The 25390-nt window shown below is 39.2% G+C and overlaps 1 protein-coding gene across 2 annotated transcripts in view; it reads left to right on the top strand.

Moving 5' to 3' along the window:
• The window catches only part of BTBD1 (BTB domain containing 1), a 55888-nt gene that overhangs the window by 28631 nt on the left and 1867 nt on the right, over nt 1-25390 (top strand). The window contains exons 4-7 of one of the 2 annotated variants that reach the window (XM_010360822.2): nt 630-827; nt 12115-12307; nt 21427-21514; nt 24857-25003. In XM_010360822.2, the coding sequence (XP_010359124.1) occupies nt 630-827; nt 12115-12307; nt 21427-21514; nt 24857-25003 (626 nt within the window). Of the gene's footprint in view, nt 1-629; nt 828-12114; nt 12308-21426; nt 21515-24856; nt 25004-25390 lie in introns of those variants that run through there. The other variant, XM_010360823.2, reaches the window with a different exon arrangement.

Genomic DNA, 25390 nt, shown 5'->3' with positions numbered 1-25390 from the left:
TGTGGCTTGTTAATCTTATTCTGGATAGTTGAGTTTACTTGATAAATGGCATAAATATATAAGGAGAGTACTATATCTAATATTGCATGTATGGTAAGTAATAAATTGATTGTTTTTTTGTTGTTGTTTTTTTTTTTTTTGAGACGGAGTCTCGCTCCGTTGCCCAGGCTGGAGTGCAGTGGCCGGATCTCAGCTCACTGCAAGCTCCGCCTCCCAGGTTTACGCCATTCTCCTGCCTCAGCCTCCCGAGTAGCTGGGACTACAGGCGCCCGCCACCTTGCCCGGCTAGTTTTTTGTATTTTTTAGTAGAGACGGGGTTTCACCGTGTTAGCCAGGATGGTCTTGATCTCCTGACCTCGTGATTCGCCCGTCTCAGCCTCCCAAAGTGCTGGGATTACAGGCTTGAGCCACCGCGCCCGGCCAATTGATTGTTAAACTAATTTTTGTGGAACACTTTTGAGTTTAAGTCCATTAATTATTTGTATTGTAAAGTTTAAAGTCTGTAGTTTTAAGTGTCTAACCTATTTTTTGTTGAGATCTGAAAACTTAATATAACTATGTCTGTTGGTATTGCTTGGTTAGAGAGCTAAAGTATTTCTAATTGGGTTTATTTTGTATTTTGCCTGTAGATACACTCTGTGCAGTTCTAGAGAGAGACACACTCAGTATTCGAGAAAGTCGACTTTTTGGAGCTGTTGTACGCTGGGCAGAAGCAGAATGTCAGAGACAACAATTACCTGTGACTTTTGGGAATAAACAAAAAGTTCTAGGAAAAGCACTTTCCTTAATCCGGTTCCCACTGATGACAATTGAGGAATTTGCAGCAGGTAAGGGTATAAATTCACCAAAATCTATTTGAAACTGTTTTAATAGTCTGTCAGGACTGGGCATGGTGGCTCACGCCTGTAATCCCAGCACTTTGGGAGGCCGAGGCAGGTGGATCACTTGAGGTCAGGAATTCGACACCAGCCTGGCCAACATGGTAAAACCCCATCTCTACTAAAAATACAAAAAAATTAGGCATGGTGGCGGGCACCTGTAATCCCAGCTACTCGGGAGGCTGAGGCAGGAGAATCGCTTGAACCCAGGAGACGGAGGTTGCAGTGAGCCGAGATCATGCCATTGCATTCCAGCCTGGGCGACAGAATGAGACTCCATCTCAAAAAAAAAAAAAAAAAAAAAGTTTATCAGTCTCCCTGTGCCAGAGAGGAAAAGAAGCTGTTATTTATTCAGTACTAATCACATGACAAACATATATGCAAGTGTATGATTTCATTTAAGCCTTTCAAAATTATATTATCCATATTGTGTAGGTTAGAGAAGTGAAGTTGGGAGAGGTTGAGTGCCTTGCCCCAGATTATGACAGATCTTTATGACTTTTTTTTTTTTTTTTTTTTGGAGACAGTCTCCTTCTGTTGCCCAGGCTGGCGTGCCATGGCACAAACACATTTCACTAAAGCCTCCACCTCCCAGGCTCAATTAGTCCTCCCACCTCAGCCTCCCAAATAGTAGGGACTATAGGTGTACACTACCATGCTCAGTTAATTTTTTAACTTTTTTTGTAGAGACAGGATCTCACCATCCTGTCTGGGCTGGTCTTGAACTCCTGGGCTCAAGCCTTCCAAAGTGCTGGGATTACAGGTGTGAGCCACCACACCCAGCCCCTGTTTGACTCTTAAGGTTGATGCTTCTGGTTAAAATCAGATCTGTTTTGAGTCTCCATGACCACTTATGACCTGTTTTCATTAACCATATCATAATTGACTATTATCTGCCTTTAAATCATGGCCAGGTTGATTCAAAAGAAAGAAAAGTCTCGTGATATATTTTTTATTTTTTATTTTTTTTGAGACAGAGTCTCCCTCTGTTGCTCAGGCTGGAGTGCAGTGGTGTGATTTCAGCTCACTGCAGTGTCCACTTCCCGGGTTCAAACGATTGTCCCACCTCAGCCTCCTGAGTAACTGGGATTACAGGTGTGCACCACCACAAGCTGGCTAATTTTTATATTTTTAGTAGAGACAGGGTTTCATCATATTTGTCAGGCTGGTCTCGAACTCCTGACCTCAGGTGATCTGCCCACCTCGGGCTCCCAAAGTGCTGGGATTATAGGCATGAGCCACTGCGCCTAGCCCTCAATTTTTTAAAAAATAATTTCAGCTTTTATTTTAGATTCGGGGGTAACGTACAGATTTGTTTCATGGGTATATTATGTGATGATGAAGTTTGAGGTACAATTGATCGCATCACTTAGGCAGTGAGCATAATATCCAGTAGTTAGTTTTTCAACTCTTTTCCTGCTTCTGTCCCTTCCTCTTTCCCCCTTTTTAACAGTGCTCAGTGGCATTGTTTCCATCTTTATGTCCATTTGTATCCAATGTTTAGCTTCCACAAGTGAGAACATATGGTATTTGGTTTTCTGTTTCTGCATTAACTCGCTTAGAGTAATGGCCTCTAGCTGCATCCATGTTGCTGCAAAAGGCATGATTTTGTTCTTTTTTATGGCTGTGTAGTATTCTGTGGTGTGTGTGTGTCCATGGGTGTGTATGTATGTATCACATTCTCTTTACCCAGTCTACCATTGATGGACACCTAGGTTGAGTCAATGTCTTTGCTGTTATGAGTAGTGCTGTGATGAACATATGAGTGCATGTGTCTTTTGGTGGAACAATTTATTTTCTTTTGGATATATAACCAGTAATGGGATTGCTGTGTTGACTGGTAGTTCTGTGTGTTTTTCTTTCTTTTTTTTTTTTTTGAGACAGAGCCTCACTCCAGGCTGGAGTGCAGTGGTACAATCTCAGCTCACTGCAACTTCCACCTCCTAGGTTCAAGCAATTCTCCCACCTCAACCTCCCAGGTAACTGGGACTGCAGACGCCCACCGCTACACTCAGCTACTTTTTGTATTTTTTGGTAGAGACAGGGTTTCGCCATGTTGGGCAAGCTGGTCTTGAACTCTTGACCTGAAGTGATCCACCTGCCTTAGCCTCCCAAAGTGCTGGGATTACAGACATGACCCACTGTGCCGGACCTTGGTAGTTCTGAGTTCTTTGAGAAATCTCCAGACTGCTTCCCACAATGGCTAAACTTGTCTATATTCCCACCATCAGTGAGTAAGAATTACCTTTTCTCTGTAGCCTCGCCAGCAACTGGTTTTTTAAATTTATTTATTTTAATAGGTATTCTGAGGAGTGAGGAGTGTGAGATGGTATCTCATTGTGGTTTTGATTTGCATTTCTCTGATGATTAGTGATGTTGAGCATTTTTTTCATGTTTGTTGGCTGCTTGTATGTCTTCTTTTGAGAAATGTCTTCATATTTTTTGGCCCACTTTAAGAGGTTTTTTTTTCTTATTGAATTGTTAAAATTCCCTATAGCTCCTGGATATTTGACCTTTGTCAAACACATAGTTTGTGAATATTTTCTCCCATTCTATAGGTTGTCCATTTGTTGGGTTGATAGTTTCTTTTACTGTGCAGAAGCTTTAATTAGGAAGTTTAATTATGTCTTACTCGTCAGTTTTTGTTTTTGTTGCAATTGCTTTTGAGGACTTTGTCATAAATTATCTCCCAAGGTCAGTGTCCAGAGTGGTGTTTCCTAGGTTTTCTTCTAGGATTCTTACAGTTTGAAATCTTACTTTAAATCTTTAATCCATCTTGAGTTAATTTTTGTGTATGGTGAAAGGTGGGGGTCCAGTTTCATTCTTCAGCGTATGGCTAGCCAACTATCCCAGTACCATTTATTGAATAGAGGGATCTTCCCCCATTGCTTATTTTTGTCAACTTTGTCAAAGATCAGATGGCTGTAGGTCTGCAGCTTTATTTCTGGGTTCTCTTTTCTGTTCCTTTGGTGTATGTGTCTGTTTTTGTACCAATACCATGCTGTTTTGGTTACTGTAGCCTTATAGTATAGTTTGAAACCCAATGGTGATGTGATGCCTCCGGTTTTGTTCTTTCTGCTTAGGATTGCTTTGGCTATTCAGGCTTTTTTTTTTTTTTTTTTGTTCCATGTGAATTTTAGAATATTTTTCTAGTTCTGTGAAAAATGATGTTGGTAGTTTGATAGAAATAGCATTAAATTTGTAGATTGCTTTGGGCAGTACGGTCATTTGAATGATATTGAGTCTTCCAATCCATGAGCATAGAACATTTTTCCATTTGTTCGTGTTGTCTGTGATTTCCTCCAGCAGTGTTTTATAGTTCTCCTTGTAGAGATCTTTTACTTAGTAAAAATACATCTAACCAGGATGTATGGATGTAAAAATACCTGATAGAAATACATCTTAGAAATACATCTTAGTTAGATGTATTTCTAGGTATTTTATTATTTGTGTGGACATGGTAAATGGGATTGTATTCATAATTTGGCTCTCAGTTTGAACGTTATTGGTGTATAGAAATGATGCTGACTTTTGTACATTAATTTTATATTCTGAGGCTTTACTGAAGTTCTTTATCAGTTCCAGGAGCCTTTGGTGGAACTTTTTTTTTTTTTTTTTTTTGGTTGTTGTTGAGATGGAGTTTTGCTGTTTGTTGCCTAGGCTGGAGTGCAGTGGCGTGATCTCAGCTCACTGCAACCTCTGCCTTCCAAGTTCAAGAGATTCTTCTACCTCAGCCTCCAGCTGGGGTTACAGGTGCTTGCCACCACCCCCAGCTACTTTTTGTATTTTTAGTAGAGACGGGTTTTCACCATGTTGGCCAGGCTGGTCTCAAACTCCTGACCTCAGGTGATCCACTCTGCCTCAGCCTCCCAAAGCACTGGGATTACAGGCATGAACCACCACACCCAGCCTGATGGAATCTTTAGAGTTTTCTAGTTATAGAAGCATATAATCTGTGAAGAGAGATAGTTTTGACTTCTTTTCTTATTTGGGTGCATTTTATTTCTTTTTCTTTCCTGATTGCTCTGGTTGGGACTACCAGTACTATGTTGAATAGGAGTGGTGAGAGTGAGCATCCTTGTCTTTTTCTAATTCTCAAGGGGAATGCCTCTAGCTTTTGCCCATTCAGCATGATGTTGGTTGTGGATTTGTCATAGATGGTTCTTGTTATTTTGGGGATATTCATTTGATGCCTAGTTTGTTGAGGGCTTTTATCATGAAGAGATGCTGGATTTCATAGAAAGCTTTTTCCATGTCTATTGAGACAATCATATGGTTTTTATTTTTAACACTATTTCATGATTGTTGTGAATTGTATTACTTTTTATTTTTCGATTTTATTTTAGTTTTAGAGTGAAGTCTTGCTATGTTGCTCAGGCTGGCCATGAGCTTCTGGGCTTAAGTGCTTCTTCCACCTTAGCCTCTTAGCCAGTGTGCCTGGCTGAATTATATTTCATTACGCTTATTGGCCTTTTTATTTTCCTTTACATTATTCATGTCTTTTGTTGTTCTGTTGGTGTGTTCAAATTTTTTTTTACCGGTTTATCTTACATTGATTCTTTGTATATTATATATTCCAGTTTTTCTTTCTGACTTATACTTGTTCCAATTTTCTCCAAGATTGTTTTTGTTTTTGCTGATAAGAATCAGTGTTTGGGTTTTTTTTAAAACAAACTTTTGAAATTGAAGTTTAACATCCATATAGTAAAATGAACAAATAAAGTGAACATACTCATTTAACTAATTTATCCTACTGTGCTAGTACCCCAGAAGCCTTTGTCATGCCCCTTTAAGTCACTAATCTCCCTCTGAAAGGTGACTACTTTCTGTCTTCTATAAATTAGTTGTGTCCATATTTAAACTTTATATAAAGGAAATCATATATATGGTGTATATTCTTTTATGTGTGGCTTCTTTCTCTTAACATGCCTGTTAGATTCATCCATGTGGTTGAGTGTGGCAGTAGCTCATTCTTTTTCATTGCTTTGTAATATTCTGTTATATGACTGTGCCATGATTTATTTATCCATTTTACTGTTGTTGGATATATGGATTGTTTCTGTTTGGGGGCCATTGAGGCCATTCTTGTACATGTGATTTGGTATACATATGTAAACGTTTCTGTTGGATATAGATGAGTGGAATTGCTAAGTCATGGAGTGTGCATATGGTCAGCATTAGTAGATCCTGCCATCCTGCCAAACAGTCCCTTAAAGTGGTTGTAACACTTTAACATCAACAAAGTGAAGAGACATAAGAGTTTGTTCTGGTTGCCCACATCCTCTCCAGTACTTTGTATTGTCAATTTTTGTAGTTTTAGCCATTTGTGTGGGTGTGAGGACGTATTTCATTGTGGTTTTAAGTTTCATGTCACAGATGATTAATGATGTTGAATATGCCAATAGTTTTTTGTTTTTTTTTTTTTTTTTGAGACGGAGTCTTGCTCCGTCACCCAGGCTGGAGTGCAGTGGCGCAATCTTGGCTCACTGCAAGCTCCGCCTCCTGGGTTTACACCATTCTCCTGCCTCAGCCTCCCGAATAGCTGGGACTACAGGCGCCCGCCACCTCGCCCAGCTAGTTTTTTGTATTTTTAGTAGAGATGGGGTTTCACCGTGTTAGCCAGGATGGTCTCGATCTCCTGACCTCGTGATCTGCCCGTCTCGGCCTCCCAAAGTGCTGGGATTACAGGCTTGAGCCACTGCACCCGGCCACCAATAGTTTTTTAATCCAGTCTGACAGACTTTGTCTTTTATCTGAACTGTTTGGTTCACTTGCATTTAATGTAAATTTGTGCAATGGATATATTTGGGTTTATGTTTACCATCTTGCAATTTGTTTTCACAAATTGTCACATCTGTTTTTTGTTTCTTTTTTTTCCTTTCTTGCTTTCTTTTAGAGGAACCAAGTTATTTTTATTATTATTTTATTATTTTATTTTTTATTTTCTTTAGGTAATGATAACAGTTTCCCCCCTTATTCTGTGAATATAGTGAACTACATTAATTGAGTTTCCAATTTAAACCTATTTTGGATTCCTTACGTAAATCAGACTTGGTTGTTATGCATTATCCTTTTTATATATTACTGGATTTAATTTGCTGAATTTTTAAAGTATTTTTATGACTACTGAATGAGAGAAATTAGTCTCTCTATATATTTTTTCTTGCAATGAAATTGTCAAAATTATCTTCATACAAAAGTTAGAAATATTTCCTTTTTTTCCCCCCAGTGTTTAAGAGTTTATATTATTAATTTTCTCTGGGAACCAACTTCTGGCTTTATTAATTTTCTGTATTATAGTATGTTTTCCATTTCATTACTTTCTGCCTTTTTCTTTATTACTTTCTTCCTTTCCTTTCTTTGCTTTTAATTTGCTGGGGTTATTTTATTAGTCTTTGTGACTTTTTTAGATACTTAGAAGGTCAACCTATATTCTTTTTGAATGCATATATTTAAGTCTGTATTTTTCCTCCCAGCACCCTTCCCCCTCCAGTTTTTGATATGTGTATTTTCATTATCATTTGATTAAAAATTTTTAATTTTTGCTTTTTTTTTTTTTTTGACTCATAGATTGTAGATAATTTCCAAATATTTGGGATTTCTTCTTATCTTGCTCTTGCTGATTTCTGGCTTAATTCCAGTGTAGTCAGAAAATATATTCTGTATCATTTCAGCCCTTTGAAATTTGTTGATATCTGCTTTGGCCCAGCATATGGTAGTTTTATTTATTTTTATTATTTTATTTTATTTATTTTTGAGACAGTGTCTCGCTCTGTCACCCGGGCTGAAGTATAGTGGCATGATCTCGGCTCACTGTAACCTCCGCCTCCTGGGGTCCAGCGATTCTCCTGCCTCAGCCTCCCGGGTAGCTGGGATGACAGGCACGTGCTGCCATGCCCTGCTAATTTTTATATTTTTAGTAGCAACGGGGTTTCACCGTGTTTGGCCAGGCTGGTCTCGAACTCGTGACCTCAGGTGATCCACCCACCACAGCCTCCCAAAATGCTAGGATTACAGGCGTGAGCCACCTCACCTGGCCCATATGGTAGTTTTAATAAGTATTCATGTATACTTGAGAAAAGTGTATTCTTATTTGTTATATGCAGAAAAACCTGAATAGTCCTGTATCTGTGCAACAAATTGAATACTATATTTATGAAAGGAATATATAGTAATAATCTTCAAATTTTCTATATATCTGTCTATTGATTTGCTTTTTGTTTGTCCCATCAGTTACTAAAAGAAGTAGATTTAAATCTCAGGGTATGCTTGAGAATGTGTTTCCTTTCGATTCCGTCAGTTTTCTTCTTTATTTTGAGACTGTATCATTAGGTACATTCAAATTTAGGATTTTTTTTTTTTTTTTTTGAGACGGAGTCTCGCTCTGTCACCCAGGCTGGAGTGCAGTGGCCGGATCTCTCACTGCAAGCTCCGCCTCCTGGGTTTACGCCATTCTCCTGCCTCAGCCTCCTGAGTAGCTGGGACTACAGGCGCCCGCCACCTCGCCCGGCTAGTTTTTTGTATTTTTTAGTAGAGACGGGGTTTCACCGGGTTAGCCAGGATGGTCTCGATCTCCTGACCTTGTGATCCGCCCGTCTCGGCCTCCCAAAGTGCTGGGATTACAGGCTTGAGCCACCACGCCCAGCCAGGATTTTTTTTTTTTTATTGAATTTGCTTCTTTATCTTTACAATCTATCTCACTTTAAATCTAATTAAATTTCTTGTGGGTTTTTTTTTTTTTTTTGAGGCAGAGTCTCCCTCTGTCACCCAGGCCGGAGTGCAGTGGCACAGTCTTCGCTCACTGCAACCTCCACCTCCTGGGCTTAAGCAGTTCTCATAGCTGGGACTACAGGCGTGCACTACCATGCCCTGCTAAATTTTGTATTTTTAGTAGAGATGGGGTTTTGCCATGTTGGCCAGGCTAGTCTCGAACTCCTGGCATCAAGTGATCAGCTCGCCTCAGCCTCCCAAAGTTCTGACATGAGCCACCACGCCCGGCCTAAACTTCTTGTTTTAAAGTCTTTGTCTGATATTGGTATAGTTTCTCAAGGTTTTTAAAATTCTATGTCTTTCTCATCCTTTTACTTTTAGCCTTACGTTATTTTGACCATGTCTCTTGTAAGCTTCATTTTTTAAAAATTCAGTCTGAAAGACTTTGCCTTTTATTTGGAATATTTGATTCACTTTATACTTAATATGATTAATAGTCTATTAAACTTTAAACTTTCTTTTTTTTTGTTTGTTTGTTTGTAGACAGTGTCTCCTCTGTTACCCAGGCTGGAATGCAGTGGCATGATTTCAGCTCACTCCAGTGTCAACCTCCTGGGCTCAGGTGATCCTCCCACCTCAGCCTCCCTTATTAAAGAGTCTTTTATTATTATTTTAGTGGGTTGCCCTTATTATTACGAGAATATATTCTTACTGATTTTTAAATTAAATCTTAAAAATTAAAATTTTTAGGTGGGGCACAGTGGCTCATGCCTTTATTCCCAGCACTTTGGGAGGCTGAGGCGGGTGGATTGTTTGAGTCAAGTTCAAGGCCAGCCTCGGCAAAATGGGGAAACCCTGTCTTTACAAAAAAAAATTTAAAAATTTGCCTGGAGTGGTGGCACACACCTGTAGTCGCAGCTACCTGGGGGACTGAGCTGGCGATCACTTGAACCCAGGAGTTCAAGGCTGCAGTTAGCCATGATCACACCACTGCTCTCCATACCTGGGTGACAGTAAGACCCTGTCTCTAAATAAATAAATTAAATTAAAAAATTTTAATTAAAATTTTCTACACTATAATAAAGGCATTATTGATACTTTTGCTATATTTAACCTTCTCTAGCCTTTGGTGCTACTATTTCATGTATTTTCATTTTTCGTATGTTATAAAGCCCACAAAACATTAAAGTCAATAATCATTTTGATTTGCCTATATATTTGCCCTTTCAGTTATCTTCATTTTTTTCTGTATGACCAGATGTGTGCTTCTATCTGGAAACATTTCTGTTAGCTTGAAAAATTCCCTTCAGTATTTCTTTTAGAACAGGCAGGATACTAACCAGATTCTCTCAACTCTTTTTTGTCTTTTGTCTAAAAACAGCTTTATCTTACCTTTTTTATTTTTTATTTATTTTTTATTTTTATTTTTTTAGAAGAGATGAGGCCCTGCTATCCTGCTATGTTGCCCTCGCTGGAGTTCAGTGGCTATTCACAGCCTCAAAATTCTGGCCTCAAACAATCCTCCACCCCAGCCTCCTGAGTAGCTGAGACTAGAGGGGCACACCGCTGAACCCAGCTTGCCTTCATTTTTGAAGGATATTTTTCTGGGTAGAAAGCTCCATCTTTCATTTGAATGCTATTCTATTCTTTTTTTTTTTTTTTTTTCTTTTTTTTTTTTGGAGACAGAGTAAGACTCTGTCACTACCCATCCTAGAGTGCAGTGGCACAATTTCATCTCAGTGCAACCTCCACCTGCCAGGTTCAAGTGATTCTCCTGCCTCAGCCTCCCAAGTAGCTAGGATTACAGACACCCACCACCATGCTTGGCTAAATTTTGTATTGTTAGTAGAGACGGGGTTTCACCATGATTAGGAATGGTACCCAACATGTAGGCTTTTATCGCTCACCTGCCTTCCACCATTTCCCCAAAGTCCCCAAAGTTCATTGTATCATTCTTACGCCTTTGCCTCCTCATAGCTTCTTAGCTCCCACTTATAAGTAAGACCATATGATATTTGGTTTTCCATTCCTGAGTTACTTCACTTAGAATAATGGCCTCCAAGTGCATCCAAGTTGCTGCAAAGGCCTTTGTTTCGTTCTGTTTTATGGCTGAGTAGTATTCTGTGATGTATACATACCGCATTTTCTTCATCCAGTCATTGGTTGATGGGCATTTAGCTTGGCTCCATATTTTTGCAGTTGCCAGTAGTGCTGCTATAAACATGTATGTGCAAGTATCTTTTTCATGTAATGACTTACTTTCCTTTGGGTAGATATCCAGTAGTGGAATTGCTGGATGAAATGGTAGTTCTAATTGTAGTTCTTTTTTTTTTTGAGACAGAGTCTCGCTCTGTTGCCCAGGCTGGAGTGCAGTGGTGCGATCGTGGCTCACTGCAACTTCCGCCTCCAGGTTCAAGCGATTCTCCTGCCTCAGCCTCCCGAGTAGCTGGGACTACAGGCGCACATCACTGCACCCAGCTAATTTTTGTATTTTTTTACAAATGGGGTTTCACCATGTTGGTCAGGCTGGTTTCAAACTCCTGACCTCGTGATCTGCCCACCTCAGCCTCCCAAAGTGCTGGGATTACAGGCATGAGCCACCATGCCTGGCCCTTTTTAGTTCTTTAAGGAATCTCCATACTGTTTTCCTTAGTGATTGTACTAGTTTACATTACCACCAGCAGTGTAAAAGAGTTCCCTTTTCACCACATCCACGCCAGCATCTTTTTTTTTTTCTTCTTCTAATTATGGCCATTCTTGCAGGAGTAAGGTGATACCTTATTGCGGTTTTAATTTGCCTTTCCATGATAATTAGTGATGAGCGTGAGCATTTTTTCATATGTTTGTTGGCCACTTGTATATGTTCTTTTGAGAATTGTCTCTTCCTGTCCTTTGCACACTTTGTCCTGGGATTATTTGTTTTTTTTTTTTTTGCTTGCTGATTTGTTTTGAGTTGTAGATTCTGGGTATTAGTCCTTTGTTGGATGCATAGTTTGCAAATATTTTCTCCCACTCCGTGGGTTGTGTGTTTGCTCTGCTGATTGTTTCTTCCACTGTGCAAAAGCTTTTTAGTTTAATTAGGTTCCATTCATTTATTTTTGTTTTTGTTGCATTTGCTTTTGGGTTCTTAGTCATGAATTATTTACCTAAGCCAATGTCTTGAAGAGTTTTCTAGATGCTGTCTTCTAGAATTTTTATGGTTTCTTAGATTTAAGTCTTTGATTCATCTCGAGTTGATTTTTATATAAGGTGAGAAAGGAGGATTCCTGGCATCCATAAGGAACAGCATTTATTCCTGGATCTAAGTTTTGACTAATTAATGCTTTTAACATTTTAATTAATGTGTTTAACCTCAAATGGATTTATCAAAACTTTAAAATATATGCAAAGATTATATATGCTAAGGTTTTTTTCCCCTATTTTTATGTTACATTCTCTAGATTTGAATTTACTTTAAGTGGAGTATTCCAAAGTTAAGAATTGAAATCAAATTGCTTTTTTTAGGTTTATGTTTTTATTTCCACAGGTCCTGCTCAATCTGGAATTTTGTCAGATCGTGAAGTGGTAAACCTCTTTCTTCATTTTACTGTCAACCCTAAACCCCGAGTTGAATACATTGACCGACCAAGGTGCTGCCTCAGAGGAAAGGAATGCTGCATCAATAGATTCCAGCAAGTAGAAAGCCGCTGGGGTTACAGTGGGACGAGTGATCGAATCAGGTATCTGTTATATTGGGGATACGGGGGTAGAGTGGGGGTAGCAGTTACCATTTGGCCTTTTTTATGTATTATGGGAGATAATTAACCAACATTTCATTTTATACTTTGTTTAATACACTTTTAAGTTAAGTTAATACAGGAGTCAAGAAGTCACTGAGGCATCCTGCCCTCCTCACTGATTTATGAGTGAGGGTGACTTCTTAAGAAAAAAATAGAGTAAGAAAAGATTGGGTTGGACCTTCTGTTACGTGATTTTTTTCCCCCCCGAGATGGAGTCGCTCTGTCACTCAGGCTGGAGTGCAGTGGCGCGATCTCTCTCACTGTAACATTTGCCTCCTGGGTTCAAGCGATCCTCCCACCTCAGTCTCCCAAGTAACCTGTAAGGCATGCACCACCATGCCCAGCTAATATTTTTGTATTTTTAGTAGAGACAGGGTTTCACCATGTTGTCCAGGCTGGTCTTGACCTACTGACCTCAAGTGATTCACCTGCCTCAGCCTTCCAAAGTGCTGGGATTACAGGGGTAAGCCACCACATCTGGCTGTTATGTGATTTTTGTTTGGATCACCACTGCCCAGTGAGCTGAGCTCTAGACCTTAATTGATCAAACATTATTTTTACAGACTTAGGGCTACAATTAATAAATGCAACCTTACTATGTTTAGTGTGAGTTTTTTCTTTGCATGGATGTTGCAGGGAAAATATCTCATTATACATTTATAAAAGCTTTGAGAAAAAAATCAAGAATCTTGAAAAATGCATGCATATAATCCTGTTGAAGAAATTGTCTTTGCTGTATTGTGTTTCTTTAGGTCAAGTGTCAAAATAGAATCAGTGCCGGTTTTCACAATTAACAAGTTGGTTAAAAAAGAGAAATCTGGTTGGATGGGGGACTATTATAAATCTCGAGTTAACATGGAAATTAAAAATGTACTTGTAGGCTATTGAATAATAATTCACAATAACTATATGTAAAAACTTATGGGATGAGGCCAAAGCTGCACACAAATAAAAAATAATAATTAACTACTTATAGTAAATAGAGTAGAAATAAATGATTTAAGCATTCAGCCCAAGTAGCTAGAAAACAAATAGCAAAAGAACTATAAGAAAAGAGAAAGTAAATAGATAAATGCAAAAATTAATGAATTAGAAATAGTAGAATTGATAAATCCATAAGCTGGTTCCTTTAAAAGACCAATAAAATAAATAAACCTCTGGCAAAGGTAATAAACATTCACATTTAGAAGTAAAAACGGGAATATAATTACATGCTGACATTTTTATTTTAATTCTGGGTTTATTCTGTGCTAATAAATTGAACATGTTGATGGAATGGATCATTTTATAGGCAAATATAAATTACCAAATTGACTGAAGAAGAAAGCCTGAATAGACCAATTACCATGGAAGGAATTAAAAGTTATCAAAGAACTGTCCCTTCACAAGGTGATTTTTACAGGTGAGTTTTGTCAAATCCTCAAGGAACAGTTAGTTTCCTTGAGCATTAAAAGAATAAAATACTACTTGGTTAATTATTGAAGGAAGCATAACCCTTATATAGGAATCAGACAAGACAAAAAAAATCTAGATCAATCTCAATATAAAGAAGAAAGTTTGTGTAAAACATTAGGATAATGAATCTGTACCTTAGGAGAATAACACTGTATGATCCAAACAGAGTTTATTTGGAGATTGAAAGAATGGCTCAGTGTTAGGAAATGTATAGTATAATTCTCACAACAGATCAAAGAAGAAAAACAATTTGATTTCAGTCGATGTCAGAAAGGTTTTTGATAAAATTTTACCTTCATTCTAGATATAATTCTTACTAGATTAGGCCTAGAAGAATACTTGTTTGCCATGATAAACTATTGAAACCTCAAGACAGAGATGCCTACTGTCCTTGCTGTTTTCAGCAGTGTTATTATAATTCTGATTGATTATTTGCTAATGACATTATGTACATTAGTAGTTCACAACTCTATCAAACCCAGTTCTCTCTTTTTTTAATAAATATTTTGTAATTCCCACTTTACTAACCTGAAATAAAATTCATAGATAATATGCTTTATACATTTTGTAATTGATGAGTGATCTAGTTATAATATAAAGGGGAAATAAATGTAACTTATAGTAAAATATGTAGTTCAATACATAGACTTTGGGCAGGACAACACTAGAAGGCAAACTGAAGTAGTCAGTTGCTATACATGTATGTATCACCATGATGAGACAGTTTCAGCTGCACAGTACCTGTGTGTTATGTCTTAAATACCAAGAGCAGCATTGCTGCCACTTACGTTTTCTTTAAAGGTTCCAAGTAAAAGAGTATATATAGTTGATCCTACTCATGGTGTCTATTTCTGAACCTGCCTACTGGCTGAAATTTATCTGTAACCTGTAAAGTCAATACTCTGGGCACTTTCTTAGTCATTTTCAGCAAAGGCTTTAGTTGCCAGACCAGCATGTTTCCAGCTGCGGCTGAACAAGGCAAGGCTCTAGTTTCCTGTTTCAGCTCTCCTACAGAGGTGGAGACGGGGAGGAACAGTGCAGTGGAGTGCAGGAAACTCTGGTTCTTGGGCAGGTTGAATGGGGCTTGAATCCCAGCTCTGGCACCTCTTAGTGGGGCAGCCTCAGACAAGTCACTTAACACTTCCAAATTCTGTTTTCTCTTTTGTGGAATAAAGAAAATAGAATATACTAGGATGAGGTGTTTATTGGTTTGTTTTGAGATGGAGTTTCACTCTTGTTGTCCAGGCTGGAGCGATCTCAGCTCACTGCACCTCCAGGTTCAAGTGATTCTCCTGCCTCAGGCTCCCAAGTAGCTGGGATTACAGGCATGTGCCACCACACATGGCTACTTTTGTATTTTTAGTAGAGACAGGGTTTCACCATGTTGGCCAGGCTTGTCTCGAACTCCTGACCTTAGATGATCCACCAGCATCAGCCTCCCAAAGTGCTGGGGTTACAGGTATGAGCCACCACGCCTGCCTGGATAAGTTGTTTTTAGGATTTAAGATTATAATCTATGTGAGGTGTGTATATGTATGTATCTGTATAGATACACACACACACACACACACGCACACGTACACGTGCATATTTCCCCTGGGAGCAGTGGTTTAGTATTTGCTAATTCTGTATATTAAGAAATATAACTTATGCAGATAATGAGAATTTACTGTATATTGCTTCTGTTTATATGGTAGTCGCCTCTTGTAAAAGTCTGAATATTAAAATTGCACTAGAAGACTGGGCACGGTGGCTCACGCCTGTAATCCCAGCACTTTGGGAGGCCAAGGCAGGTAGATCACCTGAGGTCGGGAGTTCGAGACCAGCCTGACCAACATGGAGAAACCCTGTCTCTACTAAAAATACAAAATTAGCCAGGCGTGGTGGCGCATGCCTGTAATCCCAGCTACTCGGGAGGCTGAGGCAGGAGAATCGCTTGAACCTGGGTGGTGGAGGTTGCGGTTAGCCAAGATTGCGCCATTGCACTCCAGCCTGGGCAACGAGCGAAACTCCGTCTCAAAAACAAAAAAATGCACTAAAAAATCTGGTTTATAAACAATGGAATGAGGTTCAAGGCTTGTAGTTATAAACAGATTTTTTACCTACATGAATTCTGGCAAGACACCTAAAAGTTGATTGAGTTATGGGAGACTGTTCTATGCATTTCAGGAAATCTAGTTTCCCTGGCTCCTTGCCAGTAGTGCCCCTAAACCTTTGTGAAATCGAGTATGCCTCCTTGAGGGTGGAACTGCTCTTGAGAACAACTGGTCCACCTAGATAACCTTAGTGTCAAGCCAAAAAACTACTAGAACCAACAAAAGAGAATAGTGGCCACTTATACAAAGCATATTTAAAAACCATTGGTGTTCCTGTATGTCATCAAAATTCAGTTACAGAGATGAATAATGGTGACAGTTGTAAATGATATGAATGTATTTAGTGCCATTGAGCTGTACACTTAAAAATGGTTAAAATGGTACATATTTTACCACAAAAAATTATTATATAAAAGAATTTAGTTACAATTGAGTAAATATCAGTAAATAATATTTTGAGTATGTTACTATTACAGTATGTTACTGTATTACAGTGATTTTATATATCACTATATATATAGAATGTTACTATAGTATTGTGAATAATCCCATTCATAACAGTAACATAATATTAAATAGTAGGATTAAACCCAATAAGAAATATAAAGTACATTAGCTTTATGAAGAACTGGAAAAGTTTGAGTAGAATCAGACTTTAATAAGGACAGTGTCTTCCAAGTTAACCTATGTATGTTAGAGAATTTCTTTCAGAAGTCACATACTAGTTTAGGTAGTGGAGAGTGGCTTGGCAAAATTCTTTTTTTTTTTTTTTTTCTGTGACGGAGTCTTGTTTTGTTGCCCAGGCTGGAGTGCAATGGTGAGATCTGGGCTCACTGCAACCTCCACCTCCCGAGTTCAAGTGGTTCTCCCTGCCTCAGCCTCCTGAGTAGCTGGGATTATAGGCGCTTGCCACCATGCCTGTCTAATTTTTGTATTTTTAATAGAGACAAGGTTTCACCATGTTGGTCAGGCTGGTCATGAACTCCTGATATCAGGTGATCTGGCTGCCTCAGCCTCTCCAAGTACTGGGATTACAGGTGTGAGCAACCGCACCCAGCTGGCAAAATTCTTAGCAGTTAATTTGGAAGAGTACATGTTTCTCTTTTAATAAGAGTAATACAGATGACAAAACAAAGTATTGTAAAGTTATAGGAAATTAGTGTTGTATGGAGCAGACTATAGATGTCAGAAACTAACCTAACATAAACAAACATTTAGAAAATGATATGGCCAGGTGTACTGGCTCACGCCTGTAATCCCAGCACTTTGGAAGGCTGAACTCACTTTTGAGCCCAGGAGTTTGAGAACAGCCTGTGCAACATGGTGAAACTCCATCTCTACAAAAAAATTTAAAAATTAGGCATGGTGCATGCACCTGTAATTGCAGCTACTTAAGAGGCTGAGGAAGGAGGATCGCTTAAGCCTGGGAGGTTGAGGCTGCACTGAGCTGTGATCTCACCACTGCACTCCAGCCCGGGCAACAGAGCAAGACCCTGTCTCAAAAACAAAAAAGATTATGATAAAGGTGAGAGAAAGATTAATCACTGGGAAAATTAAGTTAGATCCTTACTGATCCCATATACCCGTATTCATGTAAATTAAAATTTTAACATTAAAACTGAAACCATGAAAGTCTTGGAACATGTAAATGTTTATGTACTATGAGGATGAGGTAGACCTCTCTAAACTTGGCATATATCATAATTTTGAAAACAGATAATTCAAAAATTTTAAGTACAAAATCACCATGAAGTTAAAAGATACGTGACAAATGGGAAACTTATAGTGGATATTACCAACAAAGCATAAATATCATCTATATATAACATGATCTTTTGAATCTACATTAAAAAGACAAACTCATCTGTAGAGAAAAATGAGAAAAGAACATGAGTTCAGTATTTCATTAGACAGAAAATCCAGTGGGCAGTAAGCATATATGAGCAAATATTTTATCTCATTAATAATCAAATAAATAGGCTGGGCGTGGTGACTCACACCTGTAATCGACGCACCTTGGGAGGCTGAGGCGGGTGGATCTGTTGACCTCAGGAGTTCCAGACCAGCCTGGGCAACATGGCGAAACCCCATCTCTACAAAAAAATACAAAAATTAGCTGAGCATGGTAGCGTGTACCTATAGTCCCAGCTACTTAGGGGGCTGAGGTGGGATGATTGCTTGAACCTGGGAGGTGAGGCTGCAATGAGCGGAGATCGTGCCATCGCACTCCAGACTGGGTGACAAAGTGAGATCCTGTGTCAAATAGTAACAATAATAATCAAAATATAAATGGAATTTGTCACTATCAGTTTCTCAAAGGCAAAAGGAAATGAAAAATACTCCTGGTTGATAAGACTGAGAGTAAAATGATCCTTATACCTTATGGGGTATAAAATGTTATCTTTCCAGAAAGCAACTTGACAGTGTTTACCTAATTTAGCCTTAAGACTCTGTCTTTTGACTGGGTGTGGTGGCTCACACCTGTAATCAAAACACTTTGGGAGGCCAAGGCAGGAGGATCGCTTGAGCCCAGGAGTTCAAGATCAGCCTTGGCAACATAGTGAGATCCTGCCTCTACAAATAATAATTTTTTTAAAGTTAGCTGCAGGTAGTGGCATGCACCTGTGGTCCCAGATATTCAGGAGGCTGAGGCAGGAGGGTCACCTGAGCCCAGGAGGTTGAAGCTGTAGTGAGCCGTGATTGCACCACTGCTCTCCTGTTTGAGTGACAGAGCAAGACCCTGTGTAAATAAAGAAATAAAAATAAATTTTTTTAAAGAATGTGCCTTTTATTTTCATCAGCAATTCTACTTCTAAGAATTTATTCCAAGGAAAATAATTAAGGCTTCATAAAATGATTTAGCTATAAGATTGTTCATCATGCCATTATTATATAATAAAAACTGCAAGTAACCTAGATTATCCAACAAGGCATTAGTTAAATATAGTGAATTGGTAGTATTTTTTTTTTTATCATTTTACATGAAAAAGAGGTTACAAATATATATATTCTGATACGATTTTTAAAAGTACATATATGTTCATAGAAATGTAACTGAAAAATATAAAGGATTAAAAAATGTAAAGGGTTTGCAAGGGCTATCTCTGGATTTATGGATACTTTTAAATTTTCCTCTTATTTAGCTGCATTTTCTGTTTTTTAAAGCAGGATATATTATTATTTGTTTATTATTTTTAATACTTTAAGTTCTAGGGTACATGTGCACAATGTGCAGGTTTGTTACATATGTATACATGTGCCATGTTGGTGTGCTGCACCCATTAACTCGTCATTTACATTAGGCATCCTAATGCTATCCCTCCCCCCTCCCCCCGCCCCACGACAGGGAAACTGAGTTGCCCAGGCTGGAGTGCAGTGGTGCGATCTTGGCTCACTGCAGCCCCTGCCTCCAGGTTCAAGCGATTCTCCTGCTTCAGCCTCTTGAGTAGCTGGGACTACAGCACACACCACCACACTCAGTTAATTTTTCTATTTTTAGTAGAGACAGGGTTTCACCATGTTGGCCAGAATGGTCTCGAGTCCCTGACCTCATGATCCATCCCCATTAGCCTCCCAAAGTGCTGGGATTACAGGCATGAGCCACTGTGCCTGGCCTTTTTTTTTTTTTTTTTTTTTTTGAGACGGAGTCTTGCTTTGTCGCCCAGGCTGGCACCATCTCGGCTCACTGCAACCTCCGCCTCCTGGGTTCTAAGCAATTCTCCTGCTTCAGCCTCCCGAGTAGCTGGGATTACAGGCGTGTGCCACCACGCCTGGCTAATTTTGTATTTTTAGTAGAGATGAGGCTGCACCATGTTGGCTGGGCTGGTCTCGAACTCCTGATCTCAGGTGATACACCCGCCTCGACCTCCCAAAGTGCTGGGATTACAGGCATGAGGCACTGTGCCTGGCCTGCTTTTTTATAATAAAAATTATAAATAACATATATTAGAGCCAGGAGTGGGTAGCTCATGCATATAATCCCAGCAACTCAGGACAATGAGTTGGGAAGATCATCTAAGACCAGTTCTAGACCAGCCTGGGCAACTTAATGAGACTCCATCTGTTAAAAAAAAAAAAAAAAATTTAACTAGCCAGGAATAGTGGTGTGTGTCTGCAGCCCAGTTACTTGGGAGGCTGAGGTAGAGGGATCACTTGAGCCCAGGAGTTCAAGCCTGTGGTGAGCCATGATTGTACCACTGTACTCCAGCCTCAGCAATAGAGCAAGACTCCATCTCTTTAAAAAAAATTACATGTTTGTAAGTGTTTAAGGTGATCTTACTGTACCAGATGTTTAAAATAGTACTGTTATCTAGCTTATAGGGCTGTTATGATGACTGAAGGAAATAATTCTGTAAAGAACTGAAGTTCAGTGCCTGGCACACTAGGAAGTACTCATGAAGTGGTATTGATGTGCTAGTAGTATTACTAATAATTGAGGTTGTTGCTGAAAATGTTGAGAATTACTCAATGTTATTTTGTAATGTAAGACATTATAATTATGTCAGATTTTACAGGCTTTTAGTTCATTATTATTATTATTATTATTATTTGAGAAGGAGTCTCGCTGTGTCACCCAGGATGGACTGCAGGGTCGCCTGCAACTTCCATCTCCCACGTTCAAATGATTCTCCTGCCTCAGCCTCTCAAGTAGCTGGGATTACAGGTGCCTGCTACCACGCCTGGCTAATTGTTATATTTTTAGTGGAGATGGGGTTTTGCCATGTTGGCCAGGCTGATCTCAAACTGCTGACCCCAGGTGATCCACCTGCCTCAGTCTCCCAAAGTGCCAGGATTGCAGTGTGAGCCACCACACCAGGCCTCAGTTCCATATGTATTTAATATCAGTTTTTATACATTCATAAAATGGAGTAAGATGGGTCAGTATTTCTTAACTATTATGACCAAACTGGACTTGCTAATTATTCTAGTTAGTAAACTGCATTCGAGTCCTGTCCCAGCCTTTTGCCACCAGTATTCTATTAGAGTAGCCTGCTCCCTTCACAGCTCTTGTTACAATTTGTAATTATTTATTTATTCGTTTCTTGTATTATCAGTGTCCTCCATTAGACTGTAAGCACAATGCAGGTAGAAACTGTCTTGTTGACCATTACTTCTGCAGTGCCAGGCCTAGTACCTAAATATGATAGGCCCTTAGTAAGTATTTATTGAATTGATAATTGTTATAGTTTGAGATGCTGGGCTTCAGTCCTAATGGCTGATAGGTCTGCGTTCATGAAAAATATGTACAAATATTTGGACTCATATAGCACTAAAATTGTCATTACAACAAAAGTGGATATTTAGGTTAAATTCTTTTACAAAACCAATTTTTAGGTCCCTGTTAAGTTCAAATCTACTCTAGAAAGCTTTTGGTAAGCAAACAGATGACATTTCCAAGGATATCTAATTTGTTTTCCTCCAGGTTACACTTAAAAAAATGTATAACCCTTCAGAATATGAACACATGGGATTAATTATGTTATTTTATTTTTGGCTTCTTTCTCTCAGGTTCACAGTTAATAGAAGGATCTCTATAGTTGGATTTGGCTTATATGGATCTATTCATGGCCCTACAGATTATCAAGTGAATATACAGGTACAGTTTCCTCCCCCACCATATATCATCTTAAAATAAAACAAATAGGTAACTTTACAATAAGATATTGTTTTGACAGAATCCAAATTTCAATATAATTGTCAAAGGAATCGGAAGGCCTCTCAGTAGCATTGTAAGCATAGAGAGTTCTGTTTTAGAATTGATCTAAAAAGTCTGGTTGCAGAAAATTGGGGTCCTTCACAAAAGCATTAGCATATAAGAAGGTCTTCTTTGTCCAGGAATCCCTTCTATTAATACTTCCTGCTCTGCAGTCTTAAAACACCCTCCTGCCTTTTTCATGGCTCTTTCAACTCTAGGACTGAAACTAAATTTCTTGTAACTGGTATGAGCATCCTGTGACTTCCCAAGGGGCTGAGCAGACCCTACTTTATTCTTGGTTACTTTTTTTTGAGACAGGGTCTCACTTTGTCGCCCAGGCTGAAGAGCAGTGGTGCGATCATAGCTCACTGTAGCCTCAATCACCCAGGCTCAAGAAATCCTCCCACTTCAGCCTCCCAAGTAGCTAGGACCAGAGGCATGTGCCACCTCGCCCAACTAATTTTTCTTTGTTTTTTTGTTTGTTTGTTTGTCTCGCCATATTGCCCAGAGTGGTCTTGAACGCCAGGGCCCAAGTGATCTTCCTGCCTTGGCCTCCCAAGGCATTGGGATTACAGGCATTAGGCCCCTGCTTCATTCTTTAGGCTTTCTCCACCTCAGTTCTTTCAGATAGGGCGCTACTCCCTGATCTGGAGGAAAGTTAAAATACCTGTCTCCTCCCTTTCCTTATTAATAAACCAGTGTTCTTTACACTTTTGACTGCATACCCCGATTAGTAAAATTATTTTTGAAAACACATCCATATTGTATTTTTACTTACCAACTTATATATATGCAATACTGTATGTATATTTTATGTACAAACTGAAACATGAAAAATATGAGAAAGTAGACAAATGTTTCACATTTTTGTTTATCAACAAGAACCCACCATCTCTAAAATGTTATTAATATATTATCTTTAATAAAAAAACTTTGGTTAACTTTGTGATCAAAGTGCATTGTTAGTTTTCAAAATACTGGTTTTATATTTTGTGATACAACAGTTCAAACATCTGGCTTGATGACAGTCAAAAAAGATACCATACTACCTCAGAAAGAAGATACCATCCTCCAAAAGGAAGAATTGCGTTATTGGCTGTGCCAACAGAATCATTCTACTTATTTTCCAATGCTGTACACTAAGGTTTATTGTGAAATTCAGCTGCTAAATTTACATCATTCATGTCAGTTTGTTGTGCTTATAAACCAATTAGAAGGCTATTTTTTTTTTTTAAGCAGAGTCTCTCTATCACCCAGGCTGGAATGCAATGGCACGATCTCTGCACACTGCAACCTCTGCCTCCCAAGTTCAAGCGATTACTGTGCCTCAGCCTCCCAAGTAGCTGGAATTACAATCACGCGCCACCATACCCAGCTGATTTTTGTAGTTTTAGTAGAGACGGGGTTTCACCATGTTGGCAAGGCTGGTCTCGAACCCCTGACCTCAGGTGTCTGCCCACCTAGGCTTCCCAAAGTGCTGGGATTACAGGTGTGAGCCACTGTGCCCAGCCAGAAAGTTATATTAATATTTTAATAAATAAATTTTAAACTCACTGAAATTATTTGAAAGATTTTTTAATAGGTTAGAAAATTTTGTTTCCATGTTTTTAAGTACAGAAAGACTTTAGCAAACCTCTGAAGGATATAAAAGATTTTCACAATCACTCCCCATTGTACTTTATATACTTTTTTAACGTATTGTTAAGGTCCTATTCAGTAGACCCCATGAACTCACTTAAGCAAGCTGGATAATCGGCAGGTCCAGGAAGGCGCAAGTTCCCCACTGTCAGCCGCTGATTGTGGAACTTCACTCTTACATTATGTATTACAGAAGTCACCAGACTCGGCCAGGTGCAGTGGCTCACACCTGTAATTCCAGCACTTTGGGAGGCCAAGGAGAGTGGATCACGAGGTCAGGAGTTTGAGACCAGCCTGGCCAACATGGTGAAACCCCGTCTCTCCTAAAAATACAAAAAAATTAGCTGGCCATGGTGGTGCATTCCTATAATCCCAGCTACTTGGGAGGCTCAGACAGGAGAATTGCTTGAACCGGGACCCGGGAGGCAGACATTGCAGTGAGCCAAGATCACACCACTGCCTTCCAGCCTGGGCTACAGAGTGAGACTCCATCTCAAAAAAAAAAAAAAAAAAAAAAAGACACCAGACCAGACTCCTTGTGTACAAACTGAGGGAGGGCATCAGGATTATAGGTACATTAAAATGATGAAGTGTACCAGCCATCCCATTACTGGGTATATACCCAAAGCATTATAAATCATGTTGCTATAAAGACACATGCACACATATGTTTATTGCGGCACTATTCACAATAGCAAAGACTTGGAACCAACCCAGATGTCCATCAATGACAGACTGGATTAAGAGGCACATATACACCATGGAATACTATGCAGCCATAAAAAATGATGAGTTCATGTCCTTTGTAGGGACATGCATGCAGCTGGAAACCATCATTCTCAGCAAACTATGGCAAGAACAGAAAACCAAACACCGCATGTTCTCACTCATAGGTGGGAATTGAACAGTGAGAACAGTTGGACACAGGAAGGGGAACATCACACCCCAGGGCCTGTTGTGGGGTGGGGGAGGGGTGAGGGATAGCATTTAGGAGATATACCTAATGTAAATGATGAGTTAATGGGTGCAGCACACCAACATGGCACGTGTATTCATATGTAACAAACCTGCACGTTGTGCATATGCACCCTAGAACATAAAATATAATTTAAAAAAAAGATGAAGTATAAATACTATGAGTAAAATAATAGAAACCGTTTGGGCAACAGAACATGATCCCATCGCCACACACAAAAAAATGAAAAATTAGGGCTGGGTGCAGTGGCTCAAGACTGTAATTCCAGCACTTTGGGAGGCTGGGGTGGGCAGATCACTTGAGACCAGGAGTTGGAGACCAGACTGGCCAACATGGTGAAACCCTGTCTCTACTAAAAATACAAAAAAAATTAGCCAGGTGTGGTGGTGCACACCTGTAATCCCAGCTACTCAGGAGGCTGAGGCACGAAAATTGCTTCAACCTGGGAAGTGGAGGTTTCAGTGAGCCGAGATCCCACCACTGCACTCCAGACCGGGCAACAGAGTGAGAGTTTGTTTAAAACACACACACACACACACACACACAGATGCCTAAGGGCTTCATACTATTTTCTGTAGTTTGCTTCATTTGGTTTAACTTAAATGTAACTTGTCTCTTAAAAATTACAGATCATTGAATATGAGAAAAAACAAACTCTGGGACAGAATGATACCGGCTTTAGTTGTGATGGGACGGCTAACACGTTCAGGGTCATGTTCAAGGAACCCATAGAGATCCTGCCCAATGTGTGCTACACAGCATGTGCAACACTCAAAGTAAGAATCATGCACAATGTTCCAGATGGTTTCCTCATGAATGTTGCAGAAAGTGTGTTTTAGAAGCTGGGAGTCACTGACAGCTGAGCCATTTATAAAGAGCGGGGAAAAGAAGCTGGTACCTAAAATATTCCACTGTCTTCCGAAAAGAAGTGCTTCTCCCCACAGCTCTGTTCTGAAGGAAATAGGTCTTCCTAAGAAGTAGCCCTTTATTTCAGTAAGCAGTTGAATGTTTGGCAGAAAATAAAAGTAATTTTTAAAAAATCTTTTCACTATTCTGTAATAGCTGGGCTCTACATTCAGTATTTTTATTCATTAATTAGTTTTTTTGGTAAAAACTTCATTTTTCTCTAAATGACATCATAAAATTTTATATAGGAGTGATAG

The sequence above is a fragment of the Rhinopithecus roxellana genome, chromosome 5 (genome assembly GCF_007565055.1).
Source record: "Rhinopithecus roxellana isolate Shanxi Qingling chromosome 5, ASM756505v1, whole genome shotgun sequence".
NCBI lineage: Eukaryota > Metazoa > Chordata > Mammalia > Primates > Cercopithecidae > Rhinopithecus > Rhinopithecus roxellana.
Note: the sequence above shows the minus strand (reverse complement) of the source record. Positions and strands in the feature narration are given on the sequence as shown.